Source organism: Oncorhynchus gorbuscha, unplaced genomic scaffold (genome assembly GCF_021184085.1).
Source record: "Oncorhynchus gorbuscha isolate QuinsamMale2020 ecotype Even-year unplaced genomic scaffold, OgorEven_v1.0 Un_scaffold_1616, whole genome shotgun sequence".
Lineage (NCBI taxonomy): Eukaryota > Metazoa > Chordata > Actinopteri > Salmoniformes > Salmonidae > Oncorhynchus > Oncorhynchus gorbuscha.
Window position 1 is genome coordinate 74,350 of NW_025746344.1, and position 20,842 is coordinate 95,191.

Genomic DNA, 20,842 nt, shown 5'->3' on the forward strand with positions numbered 1-20,842 from the left:
TTTTTAATATTTCAAATTGTATACCCCTTTTTTCTCCCCAATTTCATTGTATCCATTTGGTAGTTACAGTCCTGTCCCATCGCTGCAACACCCGGACGCCCCATGGGTCCCCCGGTCGCAGCTGCCTGCGACAGAGCCTGGATTCTAGTGGCACAGCTAGCACTTCGATGCAGGGCCTTAGACCACTGCGCCGCTCGGGAGGCGTGTTTCCTTTATTTTCGGCAGTTGCCTGTACCTCTTCTTCCGATCTTTGCTTTTTCCTCCATCTGTATTTGTGCTACCACACCTCTCTGTTTGGCCCTTCTAGAGTTCTGCTGCCCTCTCTCTTACTCTGTTTTGCTTCACCTCTACCTCTTTCTCTCTTGCCCCTTTCTGCCACAGCCCTCCTACTTTTACCTCTCTCACTTTCCACCGTGGCTTCCCCCCTTCCCCCCTCCTATATTCCCTTTTTATTTCTCTCCCCTTTACCCCTTGCCATAGTTGGCCTGCTCTTTCCCTCATAGTCCGTCCTCTCTCAATTCTTACCCTCTTTCTCTCCTCTCTCCATCTTGGTGCCACAGATGAGTAGCACAGATCATTTTCCCTGTGAGTGATTACTCCACCGCCTCAATAACAGGACATATCTTTAGCGCAGCAATAGATAAGGGGGACCTAATGACACATGGCGTTTCCATTGGCATGGCCAGCTCGCTGCGGCCGACGCGTATTGTGATTACCCCCCCCCCCCCCCCCCCCAAGTAATATTGTAAATATGTGTTTTCGTTTTTACATAAATTTACATTTTTTTCAAACTCTCCTGGGATGGGAGGCCATTAGGGGACAATGCATTTTGTTTTCCATCGTGGTGCATTCCTATTCTCTTTGTTGTTCCATTATTGAATATGAAATCATATCTGTTAGACTGAGGTAGACACATTAGGCAGGCGAGGAGGAGAGTGTAGATTGAGAGGTAGGGTTATTAGTGTTATCTGTGTCAGAGACATTCTGGATGTTTCATTCAGTCAGGGAGCATTAAGCAGTAAGATGCGGGGGGGGGGGGGGTCCTCCGGTCTCTTCAGAAGAACGCAAATCCCTACAGTAAAGGTGTGACACACACACGTTCTTGCTCTCTCACTCTTTGTCGTTCGCTAACACAGCATTAAAAGTGTTCTCCCTATTTTATTTAACCTTTTATTTTAAGAGTCATGCTTGAGGCCAAGGCCTCTTTCACAAATGAGCCCTGTATACATATAACATGCTTTGATTTCAAACTGTAATCAGGATGTCATTGTTCAATAACGTTAGCTGATTGTAGTTCTGACTTGTGTTCTAGTAAGACTATATTAGGACCGCCTCAGTTTCAGCACAACTTTATTTTCAATCTCAGCGGAGCTAATTCTACGTTTAGATGGTACAGGGAAGACTCAAACCGGATGTCATTGTTTTCAATGAGAGCGCGACGGTAAATGCCGTTGAGGCTGGCGGTGAATGTCGTCGGCCACCACGGTAGACGGGACTATCCAATATTTCAACTTTTGCCGTCTGCTGTGGCGTTGTTTTCTACCAGATGTTTGATTTGCACTTGTTTTCTGAAATCACTGTAGCAACGCATAGGGTCGTGCTGGCTTGCTTTCTTGTCCCGCTATGCCGACTGGTATGACTGTTTTTGCGTTCCTCGTCTAAACGCAGCATTAGATTGCAAGAAGTTGTGCTGAGACCGAGGCTTCACTAATATGGACGCCGTACTCCTGAGGAGTTTTCAGAGTTGGAGCTCAACACTCGACTGCAGATTTACCTGGCTCCAGACCAAGAAGACAGAACATAACAGGCCATCTAACAGTGAACCTCTACCAGTGCCTCTAGCAGGGACCTTTTTATGTTCCAGCTCATTGGTAGGAAGTCCAAACACCTCATTTACAGAAATCTCAGGCTATGAGATCAGGTACTTTAAAAGCCATCCCAACCCATTCACACCCCGCTCGGGTGCAAACAAATAACAATATGATATTGCCCCAACTAAACTAGGATGATTCTGTCTTAATGTGCCATTTCAGGGACCAAGGAGCCCCTTGGTCGTTATAGTGCCGTAGACTCTCAGGTAGTAATGTCTGTCACAACACGACTCTTGCCTTCCAGATGATCAAAGTCACGAGTTCTGCCTCTGAGACCTGAAAGCCACTTCCAAAGGGATATTGGATGGAGTGAGATTGGCAGCTTTCAGGACTTTGGTCCATTTCATCTGCCATTACTCCCCAATAGGAAGAGCCAGCATGTGGAGAGATGGAGGGAGGAGAGGAATGGGAGATTACCAGACAGCTCATACAGGTGTACATGGAGTAGCGTGCAGGGCCCTTTTTCTTTTACACCAGCCCACTCACAGTGCTTCTTGCATGGGGGCTGGGATGTCTGAGGTATATGCTCACCAATTTCTCTATGACGGGATTAGCCAAGAGCTCTGAATGATTTCCTCCAATTCTGTGACTCAACAATTCCGTGATCCAGGTTCTAGCGGCTTTAAGAGCCGCTATCCCAACTTTGAAAAGCTTACCCTCTGGACAAGGGACACTGTTTTTTTTCTGTTTTTTTTGGAGATGGTTCCGCTTCCCTTTTTCTGCTGCTTTCAGGCGTTCATCACCTCCCCTTTCCTCTCCCTCCTTTCCCTCTCTCCATCCCTCTCTTCTCACTACCTCACCATCTCTTTCCCCTCTTGTACATCTACTAGGTTGAGTTATTTTTTTTCCCTCTTTCTTCCCTCTGGCGGCTCGCTTGGCCCACGGCCCTTATAGCCAAATTGGTTTACATTGGGGAGATAAATGCACTGCAAATGCGCTTAAACACGTACAGTCAAAAATGCAGACAGTGCGTGTCAGGATTAGCACCCAAGTCAGGGGGAGAAAGGAGAGCGTCTCGGCTGCACAAAGCTGGGGAGCCGCTAGCGAAGCCTGCAGCTACAGGCCGTCTCATCCACTTTTCAGAAGAAAGAGAGAAGGATTTAGCATTTGCATGCAAGTCTGTAATTCCAGGAATTATAGGAACTTGTCGGCCAACAATCAAACTCCTTACGCTGTATTGTGAAAGTATTGTTTCACACGGGTGAGCAGACCTGGGAGTTACTATATGCCGCTGGTGGAGGGAGTCTTGGGGAGTTGGCCTAGTAGCTGATCTAGGATCAGTTTCCCTGGTCTTGGTGATGCTCTATTGGGGAATTAGTAGCAGCCCATACCCTGACCTAGGGATATTTTGGGATTTTGGCTTCCCCAAAGTTAGATAAACTTGCGGATACCATTTTTATGTATCTGCGTGCAGTTTGAAGGAAGTTGTTAACTAGTGTTAGCATTTAGTTACTGTTACTAACTAACTATCATGCTATCTGTTCCTGTAGACCAATCTTTGCGCTAAGACGAGTTGGCATTGGCTCGCGAAACTACCTCCTAACTTCCTTCACACTGGACGCAGATACATAAAAATGGTCAAATCCAAAACTATCCCTGTAACCACAAAGGGGTTACAACCTAACCTTAATAGGAATGGACATGTTTAATTGAGTGCTTGAGTACTCATTCGGACTTCAAAGCCATCCATAACCAGAGGCCTCCTGGGTGGTGCAGTGGTCTAGGGCACTGCATCGCAGTCCTAGCTGTGCCACCAGAGACTGGGTTCGCAGCCAGCCGCGACCGGGAGGTCCGTGGGGCCACACACAATTGGCCTAGCGTCGTCCGGGTTAGGGAGGGTTTGGCCGGTAGAGAGATCCTTGTCTCATCGCGCACTAGCAACTCCTGTGGTGGGCCGGTTGCAGTGCACGCTAACCAGGTCGCCAGGTGCACGATGTTTCCTCCGACACATTGGTGCGGCTGGCTTCCGGGTTGGATGCGCGCTGTGTGAAGAAGCAGCTTGGTTGGGTTGTGTTTCGGAGGACGCATGGCATTCGACCTTCGTATCTCCCGAGCCCAATTTCGTGGTATCCAGTTGTTAGTAGTTACGATCTTGCCTCAGAAAAGGGGGTAAAATAAATAATTGTTTTTTTAAAACCATCCATAACCAGAGATCAATTATTTTTTTATTTGTGTGATTTTATTTCATAACTCTTGTCAAAATAAAAAATGTGTTATATTGAGATGTATTGTGATAGTTAACCCACTCCAACTTCTTTATTTAGTGGTTCACTTTGCAGAAATCGTTCCGCCATTTCTTGGTTGCTAAATTTAGAATAGTTTGGCAAATTTTAGTTTGTGACAAAACAAGCAAGTGTAGTAGTAGAGAATTATTATCTAGTTTAGTAGAGAATTATTGTACCATCTACACCTCTTTTGAAATATATTTTCCATGCAATATTATGGGTATTTTCAGCTGTTTTAGGTGTATAGCGGGAAGTAGGCACTATCAGCATGGCAGCCAAAACGCAGCGAGGTTTGGAAGTGTTTTGATCAAACTGATGAAACTCATGTGTAATGCAAACTATGCAATATCAAGTTCTCCTTTTCACAGCACAACTAGCTTCATTAGGAATCATATGCTTATCAAGCATAAACGTTATTGGAGTGGGACAAGCAGCCCCAATCTCTGACATCTTTTGCCACTGCAAAGCACCTTGACCCTGCCAGAGCCCGAGCAGCTAACAGCTCATTACAGTTTCAATGAATGATTTTCAAATGGCACTTATATATTTAGTCAATAAAAAAAGTGGACACTTGATTTCAGTTCATGTTTAGTTACTTAACCTACCTTTACATTGTCCTTTTGATTCCTATTATAAGGCTTCGGCAAGCAGAGGTTGCTGCCTTTTTTTAATGATTGTGTTCAATAAAACCAATTGATAATAGTTTCAATATGAATTTTAGCCATTTTGCCACAACTTTGGAAGTATGCTTGGGGTCATTGTCCATTTGGAAGACTCATTTGCAACCAAGATTTAACTTCCTGACTGTCTTGAGATTTTACTTCAATATATCCACATAATTTTCCTTCCTCATGCCTCCTACAGCAAAGCACCCTCACAACATGATGCTGCCACCCGTTTTACTGTGGATAATTTGTAAGTCGCTCTGGATAAGAGCGTCTGCTAAATGACTTAAATGTAAATGTAAATATAGATACTTTTGTTCCTGTTTACTTCAGCATTGTCACAAGGTCCTTTGCTGTTCTTCTGGGATTGATTTGCACTTTTTGCACAAGTACCTTCATTTCTAGGAGACAGAACGTGTCTCCTTCCTGAGCAGTATGACAGCTGCGTGGTCTCATGGTGTTTATACTTGCGTACTATTGTTTGTACAGGTGATCGTGGTACCCTCAGGTATTTGGAAATTGCTCCCAAGGATGAACCAGACTTGTGGAAGTCTACAATGTTTTTCCTGAGGTCTTGACTAATTTCTTTTGATTTTCCCATGATGTCAAGCAAAGAGGCACTGAGTTTGAAGGTAGGCCTTGAAATACATCCACAGGTACACCTCCAATAGGCTAATTGACATAACTTGAGTCAATCAGAAGCTTCTAAAACCATGACATAATTTTCTGGAATTTTCCAAGCTGTTTAAAGGCAGTCAACTTAGTGTATGTAAACTTCTGACCCACTGGAATTGTGATACAGTGAATTAATTTGTCTGTAAACAATTGTTGGAAAAATGACTTGTGTCATGCACAAAGTTGATGTCCTAACCGACTTGCCAAAACTATAGTTTGTTAACAAGAAATTTGTGGAGTGGTTGACAAACAAGTTTTAATGACGCCAACCTAAGTGTATGTAAACCTCCGACTTCAACTGTGTATGGGGCAATTAAGATTTGTTATCTCTAATGGTTATGATAAGTTGGGCATTGTTGTGCACTGTTCACATATAAATAAATGCGATATTCTGTTTCCATTGCGGCCCTTGTGTTCAAGTACTCTGACGAAAAAATGTGGGTAAGCTACTTTTTCACTCAGCCCCCCCGTCCCCCGTCCCCGTCCCCCGTCGGCCACTCTACGGGGCGCGTCCCAGTGTGGGAACCGCAGGGCTCCTGGAACTGTGAAATGATTTAAAATGGCCATCCCTAAACCTTAACCCTGCATGGTTCTTGAAGTAATGATTTTGACAAAAGACGCGTCTCCCCTTTGGAACCGTTGGATAAAACGTTGACTATCAACCCGAGCTTGTTAGGAAGTCGGGAGGCAAATCAATTAAGTTTGCCTTGTGAGCTGTGCTGAGAGTCAGCGTCAGAGCCTAACCAAGCTAGCAAAGGACTTTCCCGTCCTGCTCCCTTAAGGTTCTCCTTTGGTTATTTGAAATATAACTTTTCCCCAACATGTGTTAGCTGAGGAGTGACTAAGGCATGTATAATGACCCCAGATGAATGCGAAAGTCATTTGTGTGATTGTGTCATAACGAAAGGGGTGTGGATTTGGATGGTTCTCCTTGTATAACACTATCACATTATAGAGAGAGGTTAATTGGCAAAGAGCTCAATGCAAATATAGACCCAGTCCTGGCGGAGGGAGTGTGGGTGGTGGTGAATGGAGTGTCGCTAACCTTTGACCCCATGTCATGGTGACGTTTCTCAGATTCTCAGCGGTGAACAAGGAGAAGTCGGCGGAGTAATCCTGTGGTCATGGCTGTGGGTCCATTCACATGAATAATAAAGTCATACATTAACTATTTATGTCATTGTCTTCTATGTACTCTAGTCAGATGCAGTAGCACAACCCATCAAGTAAACCACGTAGTTGAGTAGAAGAAACACAAACCACCTGCTGTCGCCGAGTTATTAACTCAGCCCGTGTAATCTAACACTTCTTACTTTCCTGAGTCGACCAAACATCAACGATTTTACTGGAGAGATCACTGGGTCATTCAGACTGCAATAGAGCGCAGACATGTATGAAGCAATTCCTCGTTCAACACCTTTTGTTTGTGTTACATGCCTGATTGACTTGAGATAATATTTCATGAATACGCCGTCATCCTACATGGTGTAATTTTGAATAGTATCTATTCGAGCAACACGGCTATACACCTGCAAAACCTACTGCAGGGCACTTGGACATCAACGTGAATAATGACAACTTTGCAACGTCAAATGCGGTCAGTCGCAGAGTTAAAACAGACTTGAAATGTGAAACGTACAGTTCTTTACAGCTCGACACAAGGGAATAATGTTCTACGACAAGACCAGGTTCTCAGGACGCTGCTCTTCACCCGATGCTGTTCCTCTTTGTGGGGACACCACCATGCCCGCCTCCTCCCTGTCCGGTAGCGTCAGTGTAACAACCCTCACTGTGCACAGCCAGTGGGCGTGTGTAACTTCCCAAAGAGACCGTAGTCATTCACCCAGCACCCCTCCTCCTTCCCCTCATCCCCTTTCGAACCCATCCCTCCGTATGCACGCCTCTAGACCTCCCAACACAATGCCCCAGCACAGCCTGAGCACACCCAATATCATAGTGCGCCATTCATTCAATCATTGTTTTTTTCCCCTCTCTTTCACCCCCTTCATGGGCCTACTAAAGGTTTTAGCTGGGCAGAGGAGGGCTGTCACCCAGGGAACCTTAGCCCATTGATGAAGTGACAGGCGCTGCCAGAATATGATCCTAATCCTGTTTCCAGCATTATCTTAGCCCGCTGGCATCGCAATTCCTCCACACATTCTCCGAGCTGTCAACGATGAAAATCCCTCTAATAGCGCATTGCCCAGATACACATCAAAGAGCTCCTGGAAACCTTCCTTCAGTGGCTTAGCAGCGCCGTAGACACACATACATGGTCTCTCACACACACACACGCAAAAGTGTGCATGCACACAAACAAGTGTGTGTACACACACACACAGCATTCGCATGAACCATTTTGCACACAACTCGCAATATACAAAGTTGTGTACATGCACAACAAACCCCATTGGTTGACAACATAATCATGCAGGCTTGAACATCTTTTAATAAACCCAATATTTCTATGCCGGGATTTTTTAAAATGTCAACAAATGATTTTTAATGACATAGCTAGGACATTGTTTTTTTCCTTCAAATAATTATTTTGTACACTAACTTGATAGCCTTCAGTTAAAAGTGGATAGCGATTTCTGATTGTATGGTTTGTTGAGGGAGTGAGAGACAGAAAGGAAGATAGAGGGACCAGAGAAAACAGGTGTCTGAACTTTGCTGACTCTAGGAACCTTTTCAGTTCTATTTCATCTTATTCTATTCTTACTTAATCCATCGATATCCCAACCCAAGTTAATCTTATTATGGCAAAGCATTCTGTTTCGGTGTAGCCGAACCTCGGATGACAGGACCAAGAAGGGGAGTGGGGGATTGGGGACTCTTTAGAGCCTGACACTGTGCTTCAGTCATTTCATTTAGGATTAGTTACTCTGCATTCGGTGAACAAGTGGCAGGGTGTGTGTGTGTGTGTGTGTGTGTGTGTGTGTGTGTGTGTGTGTGTGTGTGTGTGTGTGTGTGTGTGTGTGTGTGTGTGTGTGTGTGTGTGTGTGTGTGTGTGTGTGTGTGTGTGTGTGTGTGTGTGTGTGTGTGTGTGTGTGTGTGTGTGTTTAACTATACATGTGGGGACCAGAAGTAAACAAACAAAACATATTAGACATTTTGTTAGTTCCCACAGGGTCAAATGCTATTTCTAGGGGTTAATGTTAGATTTAGTCTTAGGGTTTGAAATGGGTTCATGGTTAGGAGCTAGGGTTAGGTTTAGCTGTTAATGGTTTAGGGTTAGGGAAAATTGGATTTTGAATGGGACTGAATTGTGTGTCCCCAAAAGGTTAGTTATATTAGACTTTGTGTGTGTACTGTTTGACATGAATGTCCTTAAACGGGGACTTCAGTGCTCTGTACATAGGTGTTGGGTGATGGAAACAATTCCTACGTTTTTAAAACGTTTAGAAATACATTTTTGTAAGACTCTGTGTGTGTGCACACATCTGTAGGAGCATGCGCATGCCAGTGTTTTAGTATGTTCATGTGTGTGTTTGTTTGTTTTTCTGTAGGCCAGGTTCCCTGCTGTGATAGTGATTTCACACTGCAGGGTGGTGGGAGGTGGGTGAAGCCTCCTGCTGTGTGATCCTCCATGGTTCAGGAGTTGTTCTGGTAGTCTGGTGAGCCACTGACCTAGCTGCTCCACCAGATAGCCACCCATGTTCCCAAAGCTCTGGTAAGTACAGTAGCCCTAAATGGCAAACTACACAAAAATATAAACGCAAAATGCATGTAATATAAACGCAAAAAGTGTTGGTCCCATGTTTCATGAATTGAAATTAAAGATCCCAGAAATGTTCCATATGCACAAAAAGCTTATTTCTCCCAAATGTTGTCCACAAATTAGTTTACATCCCTGTTAATAAGCATTTTATCTCAAGATAATCCCTTCCACCTGACAGGTGTGGAATATCAAGAAGCTGATTAAACCTCATGGTCATTACACAGGTGCACCTTGTGCCGTGGACAATAAAAGGCCACTCTAAAATGTGCAGTTTTGTCATGCAACACAATGCCACAGATGTCTCAAGTTTTGAGGGAGTAGGCAAAAGGCATGCTGACTGCAGGAAAGTCCACGAGCTGTTTCCAGATAATTGAATGTTCGTTTCTGTACCATAAGCCGCCTCATCGTTTTAAAAAAATGTGGCCGAATGTCCAACTGGCCTCACAATCGCAGACCACGACCGCAGCCTGGGACATCCACATCCCGATTCTTCAACTGTGGGATCGTCAGAAGGGGGAGGGCGGGGTGCTGAAGAGTATTTCTGTTTGTAATAAAGCCCTTTTGTGGGGAAGAACTCATTCTGATTGGCTGGGCCTGTCTCCCCAGTGGGTGGGCCAATGCCCTCCCCACCCATGGCTGCCCCCCTGCCCAGCCATGTGAAATCCATAGATTAGGGCCTAATAAAATAATTTAAATGGACTTATTTCCTTATAGGAACTGTAACTCAGCAAAATCTTTACAATTGTTCCATGTTGCGTTTATATTTTTGTTCAGTATAGTTTCCAAAACACGAATAAAAAAATATATTTAAAAAAAGGCTTACACATGTAAACATGCAAATTGTCTCTTGCCTGTGACGTTCACAACATAATTATTCATAAATTATATTGCATGATTTGAATTATCGTCTAAAATAATCATCTCATTCACCAATCGATCTTCATACATGTGGTTTATTCCCTTTCATTTTAACAGATAAATTACTCACATTTTAAGTAAACAATTGAGAAATTACATGTCTGGGCACTACAATGATAAAATACATACAGCATTGGCCTGGGTGCCAGTGTGTTTCTGCTTAAGTCGATAACACCGTATATTTTTTTTTGTCACCGTCTTGACTCCGTAAAGATGTGGCGCTCTTAAACGCACATGCAGAAACAACCTGGTACCCAGGCGAACATAACGTAGCTAGATTAAACAGATTCATATTTGAACGTCGCTCTGTTCCCACCGTAGACTATAATCTTTACCCCAGCAGGTATTGGCTCATTCTACTGTAGGTCCTTTGCATAAAGCCACAATGGAACAATTCAAAAATAGCTTGAATGTTTCCTGTTTAAGTCCTCGACACAAAAGGAGACACCGATTTATACTCCCTAACCAAGCAGATGGGATGGGAACAAACCAGGAGGAATATTTACAGTACAATGTGGAATAAATTCTTGCAGGTGGGATGTAGCTCTTTAACAGGAAGTGCTGTCCATCTGCCAGGTGCAGGGCATTGTGGGATGTGTAGGGCCAGTCTGTGCTGTTGTAAATCTTTGAATGGGTTTGATCTGAGGCTGGAATCTTGGTTCAATCTGTGTGCAGTTGTAATCCTTGTCTCGGGATGCATGCAAAGCTCATCTTTAATATTACTGTCACTCTCCCCAGCTCTAGTGTTGAGATCATCAGATACTGTTAACCGCCATGCATTTGCCCCGGTATGAGATGACGGCTTTGTGATATAGGAGTGTAGCTTTGAGTTCTCTGATCCACATGGTTTGATGGGTAGCAGTAGTGCGATTGGACTGGGTCTATGCATCTAACCTGCGGGGGGGTCAAATAAGCAATGTCCAGTAGTGTATTGATCTAATGTCCAGTCCCAGTGTCCAAAACTGATGCAGTGTCTATAATGTCCAGTCAGTGAAGATGTCAGTAGAAGGGGTCGTAATGTCTGGCTGCGTCCTTGATAGCTGCCCGGCCCTGCCCTGGGGGGGGGGGTCAGGTCAGTTGGGTAGTGTGTCCAGGCCCAGGGAGGCTGCGTGCTGCTTGGCCCTCAGACGCAGATTCTCGATGCTGGTGGTCTTGCTGTTGAGGCTGGGCATGCTGCCCGGAGGAGCCTGGAGACCTGCCAGGGGGCTGTTCCACACCTGCTGGGCCTGGGACAGGGATGCCTGGGACATGGACTGGTAGTAGGATTGGCAGGGCAGGGAGCTCAGGGGGGAGGGCATGTTGACGTTCATGCCTAGGTAGGGCAGGGAGGAGGGGGTACCCATGTCGAAGGAGGGGTAGTGGACCATGTTGTTGGTGGCGGCCATGTGCTGGCGGAACTGCTCCTGCAGGCGGAAGAGGCTGAGGGGGGACGAGGCGTAGGAGCCCTGGGACAGACCACTGCTGCCCATGCCACCACTGGAAGAAGGGAGGGAGGGAGAGCCCAGGGGAGAGTCTGATGATGAGAGAGGGAGAAGAAGATTTTGGTTTTAGTTAGGTCAAAAGACAATTGTAAACTGGATAGTTTGGGTCCTGGTTGCTGATTTGACTGAAACAGCATTTCAGCATCTCGGGGTTCGTGGAATATGGCCTATATACCATAGCTAAGGATTGAATCCAGGCACTCCGCTTTGCGTTGTGCATAAAGAACAGCTCTTACTTGTGGTATATGGGTGGTCCTTCTGTAGCTCAGTTGGTAGAGCATGGCGCTTGTAACGCCAGGGTAGTGGGTTCGATCCCCGGGACCACCCATACGTAGAATGTATGCACACATGACTGTAAGTCGCTTTGGATAAAAGCGTCTGCTAAATGGCATATATTATTATTATATTAGTATACTTAAGCAATAAGGCCAGAGGTGCTGTGGTATATGGCCAATATACCACGGCTAAGGGCTGTTCTTTATGCACAACGCAACACGGAGTGCCTGGATGCAGCCATTAGCCGTAGTATATTGGCCATATATCACAAATCCCAAAGGTGCCTTGTTGCTATTATAAACTGGTTACCAATGTAATTAGAGCAGTAAAAATAAAATAAATGCTTTGTCATACTCGTGGTATATGGTCTGATATACTACACCTGTCAGCCAATCAGCATTTAGGGCTTGAACCACCCAGTTTAAAATGGCCAATTTTCCACACCCCTTTGGGCCTTCTTGCATAAATAACCAACACTGTTTATGTATTGTTTATGTTTAGTATTTGATGCAAAGACTATTAAAAGACAATTCCGTTTTGTAAGCTGGCTCACAGTCTCTATTTTGGCCCAATATCTGTGACTGGGATAGAAGAGTTCACACCTGGTGTGGGGCTGAGGCGTTTGCAGGATGGAGAGCCGCCTCCCGGCTGCAGCCCTGCATCCCTCTGCTGCATCTCCCCCTGAAGCTGCTGCTGCGTTTCCTCCTGCAGCCTCTCCCTCCTCAGCTCTTCCTCTCCCTCGCCGTTGTCTTCGGCGGCCGACTCGCTGTCTGAGGGCTCCGGGGAGGTGACGTTCACCTCCACGTTCATCTCTGCAGGCTGGGGCTGCATTGACTCCAAGAGGGAGGAGGAAGTGGAGGAGGAGGGAGGTGGAGAGCTCTGGGTGGAGGGCACACTTGCGGTGGAGGTGTCTTTGGTCTTGACATCCTCCTTGTCACCCCCCTCTCCGTTGGCCTCCTTCTGTTTCTGGAGCTGCTCCTTCTGCAGGCTGCGCTGCTTCTTCCGGAACTTGGCGCGGCGATTTTTGAACCACACCTGATGAGAGGAAGGATTTGAGTTGTTTTACAGTAATAACACAATGTGTCATTACTTTTCAATCTCAGATGATCTTTTGGCTGAAATGTATTGCTACGGAAACTGTAATTCTCTATCATAGACCAGGCTTTTGACAATGTCAATATTGGTCATTTTGATTTTATATACAGTACAAGTCAAAAGTTTGGACACACCTACCCATTCAAGGGGTTTTCTTTATTTTTTAAACTATTTTCTACATTGTAGATTAATGGTGAAAAACCTCAAAACTATTAAATAACACATATGGAATAATGTAGCAACCAAAAAAAGTGTTAAACAAATACAAATATTTTATATTTGAGATTCTTCAAAGTAGCCACCCTTTGCCTTGATGATAGCGTTGCAAACTCTTGGCATTTTCTCAACCAGCTTCACCTGGAATGCTTTTACAACAGTCTTCAAGGAGTTCCCACATATGCTAAGCACTTGTTGGCTGCTTTTCCTTCACTCTGTGGTCCAACTCATCCCAAACCATCTCAATTAGGTTGAGGTCGGATGAATGTGGAGGCCAGGTCATCTGATGCAGCACTACATCACTCTCCTTCTTGGTCAAATAGCCCTTACATAGAGGTGTGTTGGGTCATTGTACTGTTGAAAAACAAATGATAGTGGGACTAAGTGCAAACCAGATGTGATGGTGTATCGCTGCAAAATGCTGTGGTAGCAATGCTAGTTAAGTGTGCCTTGAATTCTAATTAATTAAATAACTGACAGTGTCACCAGCAAAGCACCATCACACCTCCTCCTCCATGCTTCACGGTGGGATCTACACATGCAGAGATCATCCGTTCACCTACTCTGTGTCTCAAAAACACCGCGCTTGGAACCAAAAATCTCAAACTTGGACTCATCAGACCAAAGGACAGATTTCCAACGGTCAAATGTCCATTGCTCGTGTTTCTTGGCCCAAGCAAGTCTCTTATTATTGGTTTCCTTTAATAGGGGTTTCTTTGCAGCAATTGGACCATTGAGGCCTGATTCATGCAGTCTCCTCTTAACAATTGATGTGTCTGTTACTTGATCTCTGTGAAGCATTTATTTGGGCTGCAATCTGAGGTGCAGTTAACTCTAATGAACTTATCTTCTGCAGCAGAGGTAACTCTGAGTCTTCCTTTCCTGTGGCGGTCCTCATGAGAGCCAGTTTCATCATAGCGCTTGATGGTTTTTGCGACTGCACTTGAAGAAATGTTCTAATTTCTTGACATTTCCGTATTAACTGACCTTCATGTCTTAAAGTAATGATGGACTGTCGTTTCTCTTTTCTTATTTGAGCTGTTCTTGCCATAATATGGACTTGGTCTTTTACCAAATAGGGATATCTTCTGTATACCACCCCTACCTTGTCACAACACAACTGATTGGCTCAAACGCATTAAGGAAAGAAATTCCACAAATTAACTTTTAACAAGGCACACCTGTTAATTGAAATGCATTCCAGGTGACTACCTCATAAAAATGGTTGAGAGAATGCCAAGAGTGTGCAAAGTTGTCATCAAGGCAAAGGGTGGCTACTTGAAGAATCTCAAATATAAAATATTTTTTTGCTACTACATGATTCCATGTGTGTTATTTCATAGTTAGGATATCTTGACTATTATTCTACAATGTAGAAAATAGTAAAAATAAAGAAAAACCCTTGAATGAGTAGGTGTGTCCAAACATTTGACTGGTACTGTACATCTTTGATGCATCCCATGTGTATATTGTTGATTCTTACAAATATAATTTTAACTAATAACACATTTACTTCTACACTGAACAAAAATATAAACACAACATGATTTTACTGAGTTACAGTTCATATAGGGAAATCAGTCAATTTAAATACATTCATTGGGCCTAATTTCACATGACTGGAAAATGCCTTAAAAGAATGGTAGGCGCGTGGATCAGAAAACCAGTATCTGGTGTGGCCACCATTTGCCTCATGCTGTGCGACACATCTCCTTCGCATAGAGTTGATCAGGCTGTTGATTGTGGCCTGTGAAAGGTTGTCCCACTCCTCTTCAATGGCTATGCGAAGTTACTGGATATTGGCGGAAACTGGAGCATGCTGTCATACATGGTGATCCAGAGCATCCCAAACATGCTCAATGGTTGACATCTCTGGTGAGTATGCAGACCATGGAAGAACTGGGATATTTTCAGCTTCCAGGAATTGTGTACAGATCCTTGAGACATGGGGCTGTGCATTATCATTCTAAAACATGAGTTGATGGTGGCGGATTAATGGCACGACAGCGGACCTCAGGATCTCGTCACGGTATCTCTGTGCATTCAAATTGCCATCGATAAAATGCAATTGAGTTCATTGTCCGTAGCTTATTCCTGCCCATACCATAATCACACTGCCAGCATGACGCCATACACACTGTCTGCCATCTGCCCGGTACAGTTGAAACCGGGATTCATCCGTGAAGAGCACACTTCTCTAGCATGCCAGTGGCCATCGAAGGTGAGCATTTGCCTACTGAAGTTGGTTGCGACACCAAACTGCAGTCAGGTCAAGACTCTGGTGAGGACAATGAGCTCACAGATGAGCTTCCCTGAGACGGTTTCTGACAGTTTGTGCAGAAATTCTTTGGTTGTGCAAACCCACAGTTTCATCAGCTGTCCTGTTGGCCTGAAGGTAAAGAAGCCGGATGTGGAGGTCCTGAGCTCGTGTGGTTACACGTGGTCTGCGGTTGTGAGGCCGGTTGGACGTACTGCCAAATTCTCTAAAACGTCTTTGGAGGCCGGCTTCTGGTAGAGAAATTAACATAAAATTATCTGGCAACATCTCTGGTGGACATTCCTGCAGTCAGTATTCCAATTGAACGCTCCCTCAAAACTGTGAAAAAACTGCACATTTTAGAGTTGCCTTTTATTGTCCTCAACACAAGGTGCACCTGTGTAATGATCTTGCTGTTTAATCAGCTTCTTGATATGCCACACCTGTCAGGTGGATGGATTATCTTGGCAATGGAAAAATGCTCACTAACAGGGATGTACACAAATTTGTGCACAATTTGAGAGAAATAAGCTTTTTGTGAGTATGAAAAAAATTCTGGAATCTTTTATTTCAGCTCATGGAACATGAGACCAACATTTCGCGTTTATACTGTATTTTTGTCCAGTATATATTGCTGCTCTTCCTGTCTGCAGAACTGAAAAACATCCACTAGTCATGGCCAGAAAAAAATGTATCTGCCCAAGACCGACATCATTGGAGATCTTTGGTATGGGCCCTAAAGAGGATTAAGTAAATATTGCCCTTTATCATCCTCACTCCCACTCGCTCCACACCAGAAGATGAGAACATAGTGAAATATTTCCTTTCTTTCGACTCCGTAAGTATCCTCACCTGTACACGGGCCTCTGGCAGGTTGGTGCACATGGCCAGGCGCTCACGCATCACCACGTCAGGGTAGTGGGTCTTCTGGAAGGTTTTTTCCAGGGCCTCCAGCTGCTGGGCAGTGAAGGCTGTGCGACTGCGTCGCTGCTTTCGGTGCTGGGAGCCATACCGGGCCTCGAGGATGATGTCTTGAAATGTGCAGCCGTTGAAGGAAAAGAGACAGGGCCAATTTAATTGAGAGTCTGGCTCTGAATATGGATTTAAGTAAGGGCTTCAATTTATTGTGTAAGACACTTAGTTCGACTACTTCAAGGCAACAGACATGACCATCACATAGCATTAGCCTGATTGTATTGCAAATATTTCTGACTTTTGGACAGATATAAGCAATATATTCAGAAAATGTGCAACCCGTTCTTACCAGCCAGCCTCTCTGCCAGGGTGAGCGCGTGCACTGACGGCCGGTAGTCAGGGGCGTGCTGGGCCTGCTGCGCCGCCTGCTGGTGGAGGTTGTACATGGCGCTTAGCGAGTTCATGGCGTGGAGAGAATATCCATTCACTCCGTAGTGCTGCATGGCTCCCGTCAACTTAAAAAAAAAAAAAATTGTGGGAAAAGTTGTTTATGGGGCATTTGTAATTACACAATTTTGAGGTCAAATGTAGCTACAAGTCAAACAATGTATTGTTATTGTTGAATTATAGCCTAAAACCATCAGTGTGGATTGATCAAGGCTATAGTCTTGTTAATAGCCTGTAGGTGTAGATTAATAGATAATTCAAAGATCAAGTAGGCTTAAGTTATTACCACCTTTTTTTTAAATTATATATTAATTTCCTATTTCCATACATTTTATTAAAACTATTTCGCCTATCAACAGCTGACTTCTAATACCTTTGAATTGGGCACCTGCATTTGGTCATGATCCAATATTGCATCAGCTATTATATGGCTATAACTGTGAAGATTTTGTATTTGTAAAGATTAAAGCTGAGAGTGAGACATTATAATATAATGGCATTGAGAAGCCAAGCCAGCCTCCACTAACCCTGTTCCCACGCAAAGCTCGCTATTTAACCAGCCTGTCCCAAGAGAGTCCCCCCCCCCCCCCCCCCCCCCCACTAAAGCCCCAGGGGCTGTATGAAATAATTAGCCTATTCTCCTGTGTTATCTCAACATTAATGCTGATATTGATATTCATTATTTGTATGTCGCACTTGACGTTGTGCCTGAAAGCAAAGCGATGTGGGCCTACTAAATAGGCAAAATATAGAGTCCCTACAGCACTAGCTGAAGTTAAAAACGCAAACGAAACGTCAACAGAAAACTACACAATAATCAGACATTAATCGGGGATTTTGCTCTGAAAAATCACACAAAAGCAAATAACTTGGCGGGACCAGCAGACTAAATTATTAAATTCTATAATGTTTTCATTAAGAGTCCTATTAATTGCAGACGTATTGTCATATCCATAATGTGTAGCAAATTAGCGCATTTAATAGCCTAGCTAATTTGTATTCACACACAGATTACGATAAAATGATCCAAGACTACGATTTAAATCTAAAAATTGTCAGTGCGTTGAGAATTTAATCGCAAACTGCTCATAAAACAAGCCACGACGAATCATGTTTATTTTTGTTATTATTTGTATTATTTATTAAGACAAGCTTCATGTGCGTGCATATTGCGTTCATAGTTTGCAATACTGACTGCAATGTTGTTATTTTAAGAAGAATAATTGTAAGTAGGCGAGCAATAATATTTGTTTGAATATAATTTCAACCCCTCATAGGTGGATTTGCCTGTTTCGGGTCTATTTATTTGCTATATTTAGCAGTCTTGCACTATGTCCAAAATATAATATATTAGCCTACGGTATTTTATTTGTTATGCTCTTGGGAATGAAAGCCCTAAGGGTGACAGCGGGACTCTGTAGGCTAACACAACAATAATCTAAATACAGTAGCCTAAATGATAGCGTCAGACCCCTATCACGTTAACATTTCATCTTGTCATTCATAAAGCAGAAATGTAGAATGTACGAAGTGAAATTATTAAAATTGGTAATAAAAGTTTAATTCAATCATATAATAATAATAATAGTAATTGAACGCTTATAAGCTGATATCATCCATATTTTCACTTTCATATATTGTCACCAAATGCAGAAGCATGAGCATTTATCAAGATCTAACCATATCTGAATGTTTGAAGGCTGCAAATTTTGATTTATAAGTTATGATGGAAGCCTATAAACTACCTATTATAAATGGACAAATGTTTTGCCGTGCCAATAATAGAGTAGTGTAATGACAAGGTCATTTCAGACACATTTACAGGGATTATCATAGGCCTAAAATACAGCCTATACTGTCATGTATTTGATAAAACATGCTTTAAAATTACAATAAAATGTGTTACAATAAACTGGAATATGTCATAGCCCACGGGTCAAGGAATCTGTTTTTCTGTATTCGCTAGAGAGTCTTTGCCAGACAGCCACGAGGGAACACTTTACATTGGCCTGGACCGGGACAGAATGTGCATAGGTAAATATTTACCTATCTCTCAGAGTATTTGAGTTAAATGGGAGCCGTTTCTCCCGATCTTTGGCTGCTCGCGTCCCACTGCCTGGAGGCTTGCTGTGGCGGGGAGATGTATGAGGGCTCTTCAGTGAAATATGCTGATCTCCAGTTGGCTACCCCGTCTAATGTAGGTGCAAATAGGTTTCAAATGCTAGGCTATTTCATTTGTCATCCGTTCTGACACGTGAAAGGCGCGTGTGTGTGATTAATAATGTCAATTTCTGAATATGACAGTTCATCTTCCTATAAGTGCCATTGCCTGTAGCCTACACATGGTTTACAATTGGTTTGAGGATGTTTAAATATTAATATCTCCATGTGGAGAGAGTCAGTTAGCCTTGGGTATCTGATTTAAGCCTCATTATGCTAATTGCCGTGGATGTATATGTTCTACTCCAGACACTGAATAGGCCTGTCGCCCAGGGGCCGCCGATATGTCTGTAAAACCGACACACTCTTCTATGTGCATGCACCCCTGATTCAAGTTATGCCCAAACCTACGCTAATATACATGGGTAATTTAATAAACTATGCATGAGATTAACATTTCATAAAATAATGTTGACATTTTAGCTAAGTTTAGGTGCTTCCACTTATAATAAATGCATTTTCATAAGACTACAACAATATTTTGCTCCAAGGTTTAAATTGTTCAGCAATTTTGACAGGCACACTTTAGAATGGTACTTTTCTAGCATGGTCCATCCCTGATGTTTTACTGATGCATGCCCTTCTAACAGTTATTACCTCTTGCACACGCCGCTCCTGGGGTCTTTGAGTGTTGTAGCCTATGTCCGGCTGTTTTCAAATGGAATATTAGCTTTCAAAGTATCACCTCGTGTGTTTACTTATCAATTCCGTGCTGTTTAGTCCCGTATACTCATTTTTTTTAACTAGTGTCCAAACTCCTCAACGCTGTCTTCTTTCAGGAATACAGTAGTCCGTTTTCTGCGCGCGGTGCTCTCGCTCTCCTGGCGTTCTCCGGAGTGTGGAAGAATCCAGAGTACTGCCATATATCAGGCTCGCGCACGAGGTAAGGTCTTTAAAGAACTCGAGCGCCCGGTGAGGTCATGCAAGATTTCAAATGGTTCTTTGCTGTGCCAATCAAAAGAGGTTTCTTCTACTCCTGCCTTTCTCCATGACTGATTTAGATTTCATTTCTGAATCCATGTCTGGACATGACTGTTAGCGTAATATTATAAAGAAGAAAAACATGTGGTTGCGTGGATCTGTGATAATTAAGTCTTAATTCAAAATACTGACATTAGCAAGGTATTGTCATATTTACTCTAGCAAATATCGAAACGATCAAATGGTGTTATTGTTAGTATTAGTATTTTCATCCTGTTAACTTTTAGGGCCATTGCTGTATGGGTCATTCCACGAAATGCGTGCCCTTTGCGCCCCTTTTATATTTTAAGTAGAAATTGGAATTTTAAAAGCCTATTATATTCAATGAAGTGCCTTTTAATATAGACCACGTGGAGATTTCAATACATACATTTTTTTTATATGAATAAAGACTAGCTAAAGTGTCAAAACTCAGCATTTTGACATGTCACTTCGTGCACCCTCTGTGACTTCCAGGAAGCTTTTAACCCACTTCACCCCAATAGTTCTCCAAGTTTTCACCATCATTGTAAAGCCTTAGTTATTTTTTTGCTTTGTCAAAGTTATTTCTGAATATGATTTATTTCATATGATTGGGTGGTCTTTGTCAATTGTTTAATTTTAAGGTTAAAAAAGACAACTTTCCCTCATTTTAAGGTTGTTACCTGAACTGTAGTCTCGTTTTAATATGATGAAACTATTCCTTAAAAAAAAAAAATCAAAATAAACATTTAACAGCCAAATCATAATGCATAAGCAGGTGAGCTGGCTCTACTCTTTTTTGGCAATTTTCTAGTGTTTTGTGGTGGAAAACTGAGTGGGTCGAGCACTAGTCAATTCTGTTACCTATAGAAATGTTTAAACAAGTGATATTTTGTTAAGTTTGCATTCAATTGCCCC

At 43.2% G+C, this 20,842-nt stretch overlaps 1 protein-coding gene across 1 annotated transcript; it reads right to left on the reverse strand.

Moving 5' to 3' along the window:
• Positions 1 to 10,090: 10,090 nt before the first annotated feature.
• Positions 10,091 to 19,822, reverse strand: LOC124023373 (diencephalon/mesencephalon homeobox protein 1-A-like). The gene is made up of 5 exons (XM_046337899.1): positions 19,580 to 19,822; positions 16,665 to 16,830; positions 16,253 to 16,431; positions 12,435 to 12,867; positions 10,091 to 11,588 (listed from the first exon to the last, which is right to left on the reverse strand). The coding sequence occupies exons 2-5, from the start codon at positions 16,816 to 16,818 to the stop codon at positions 11,149 to 11,151; spliced, it is 1,206 nt and encodes a 401-aa protein (XP_046193855.1). The 5' UTR covers positions 16,819 to 16,830; positions 19,580 to 19,822; the 3' UTR covers positions 10,091 to 11,148.
• Between the last annotated feature and the right edge of the window lie 1,020 nt (positions 19,823 to 20,842).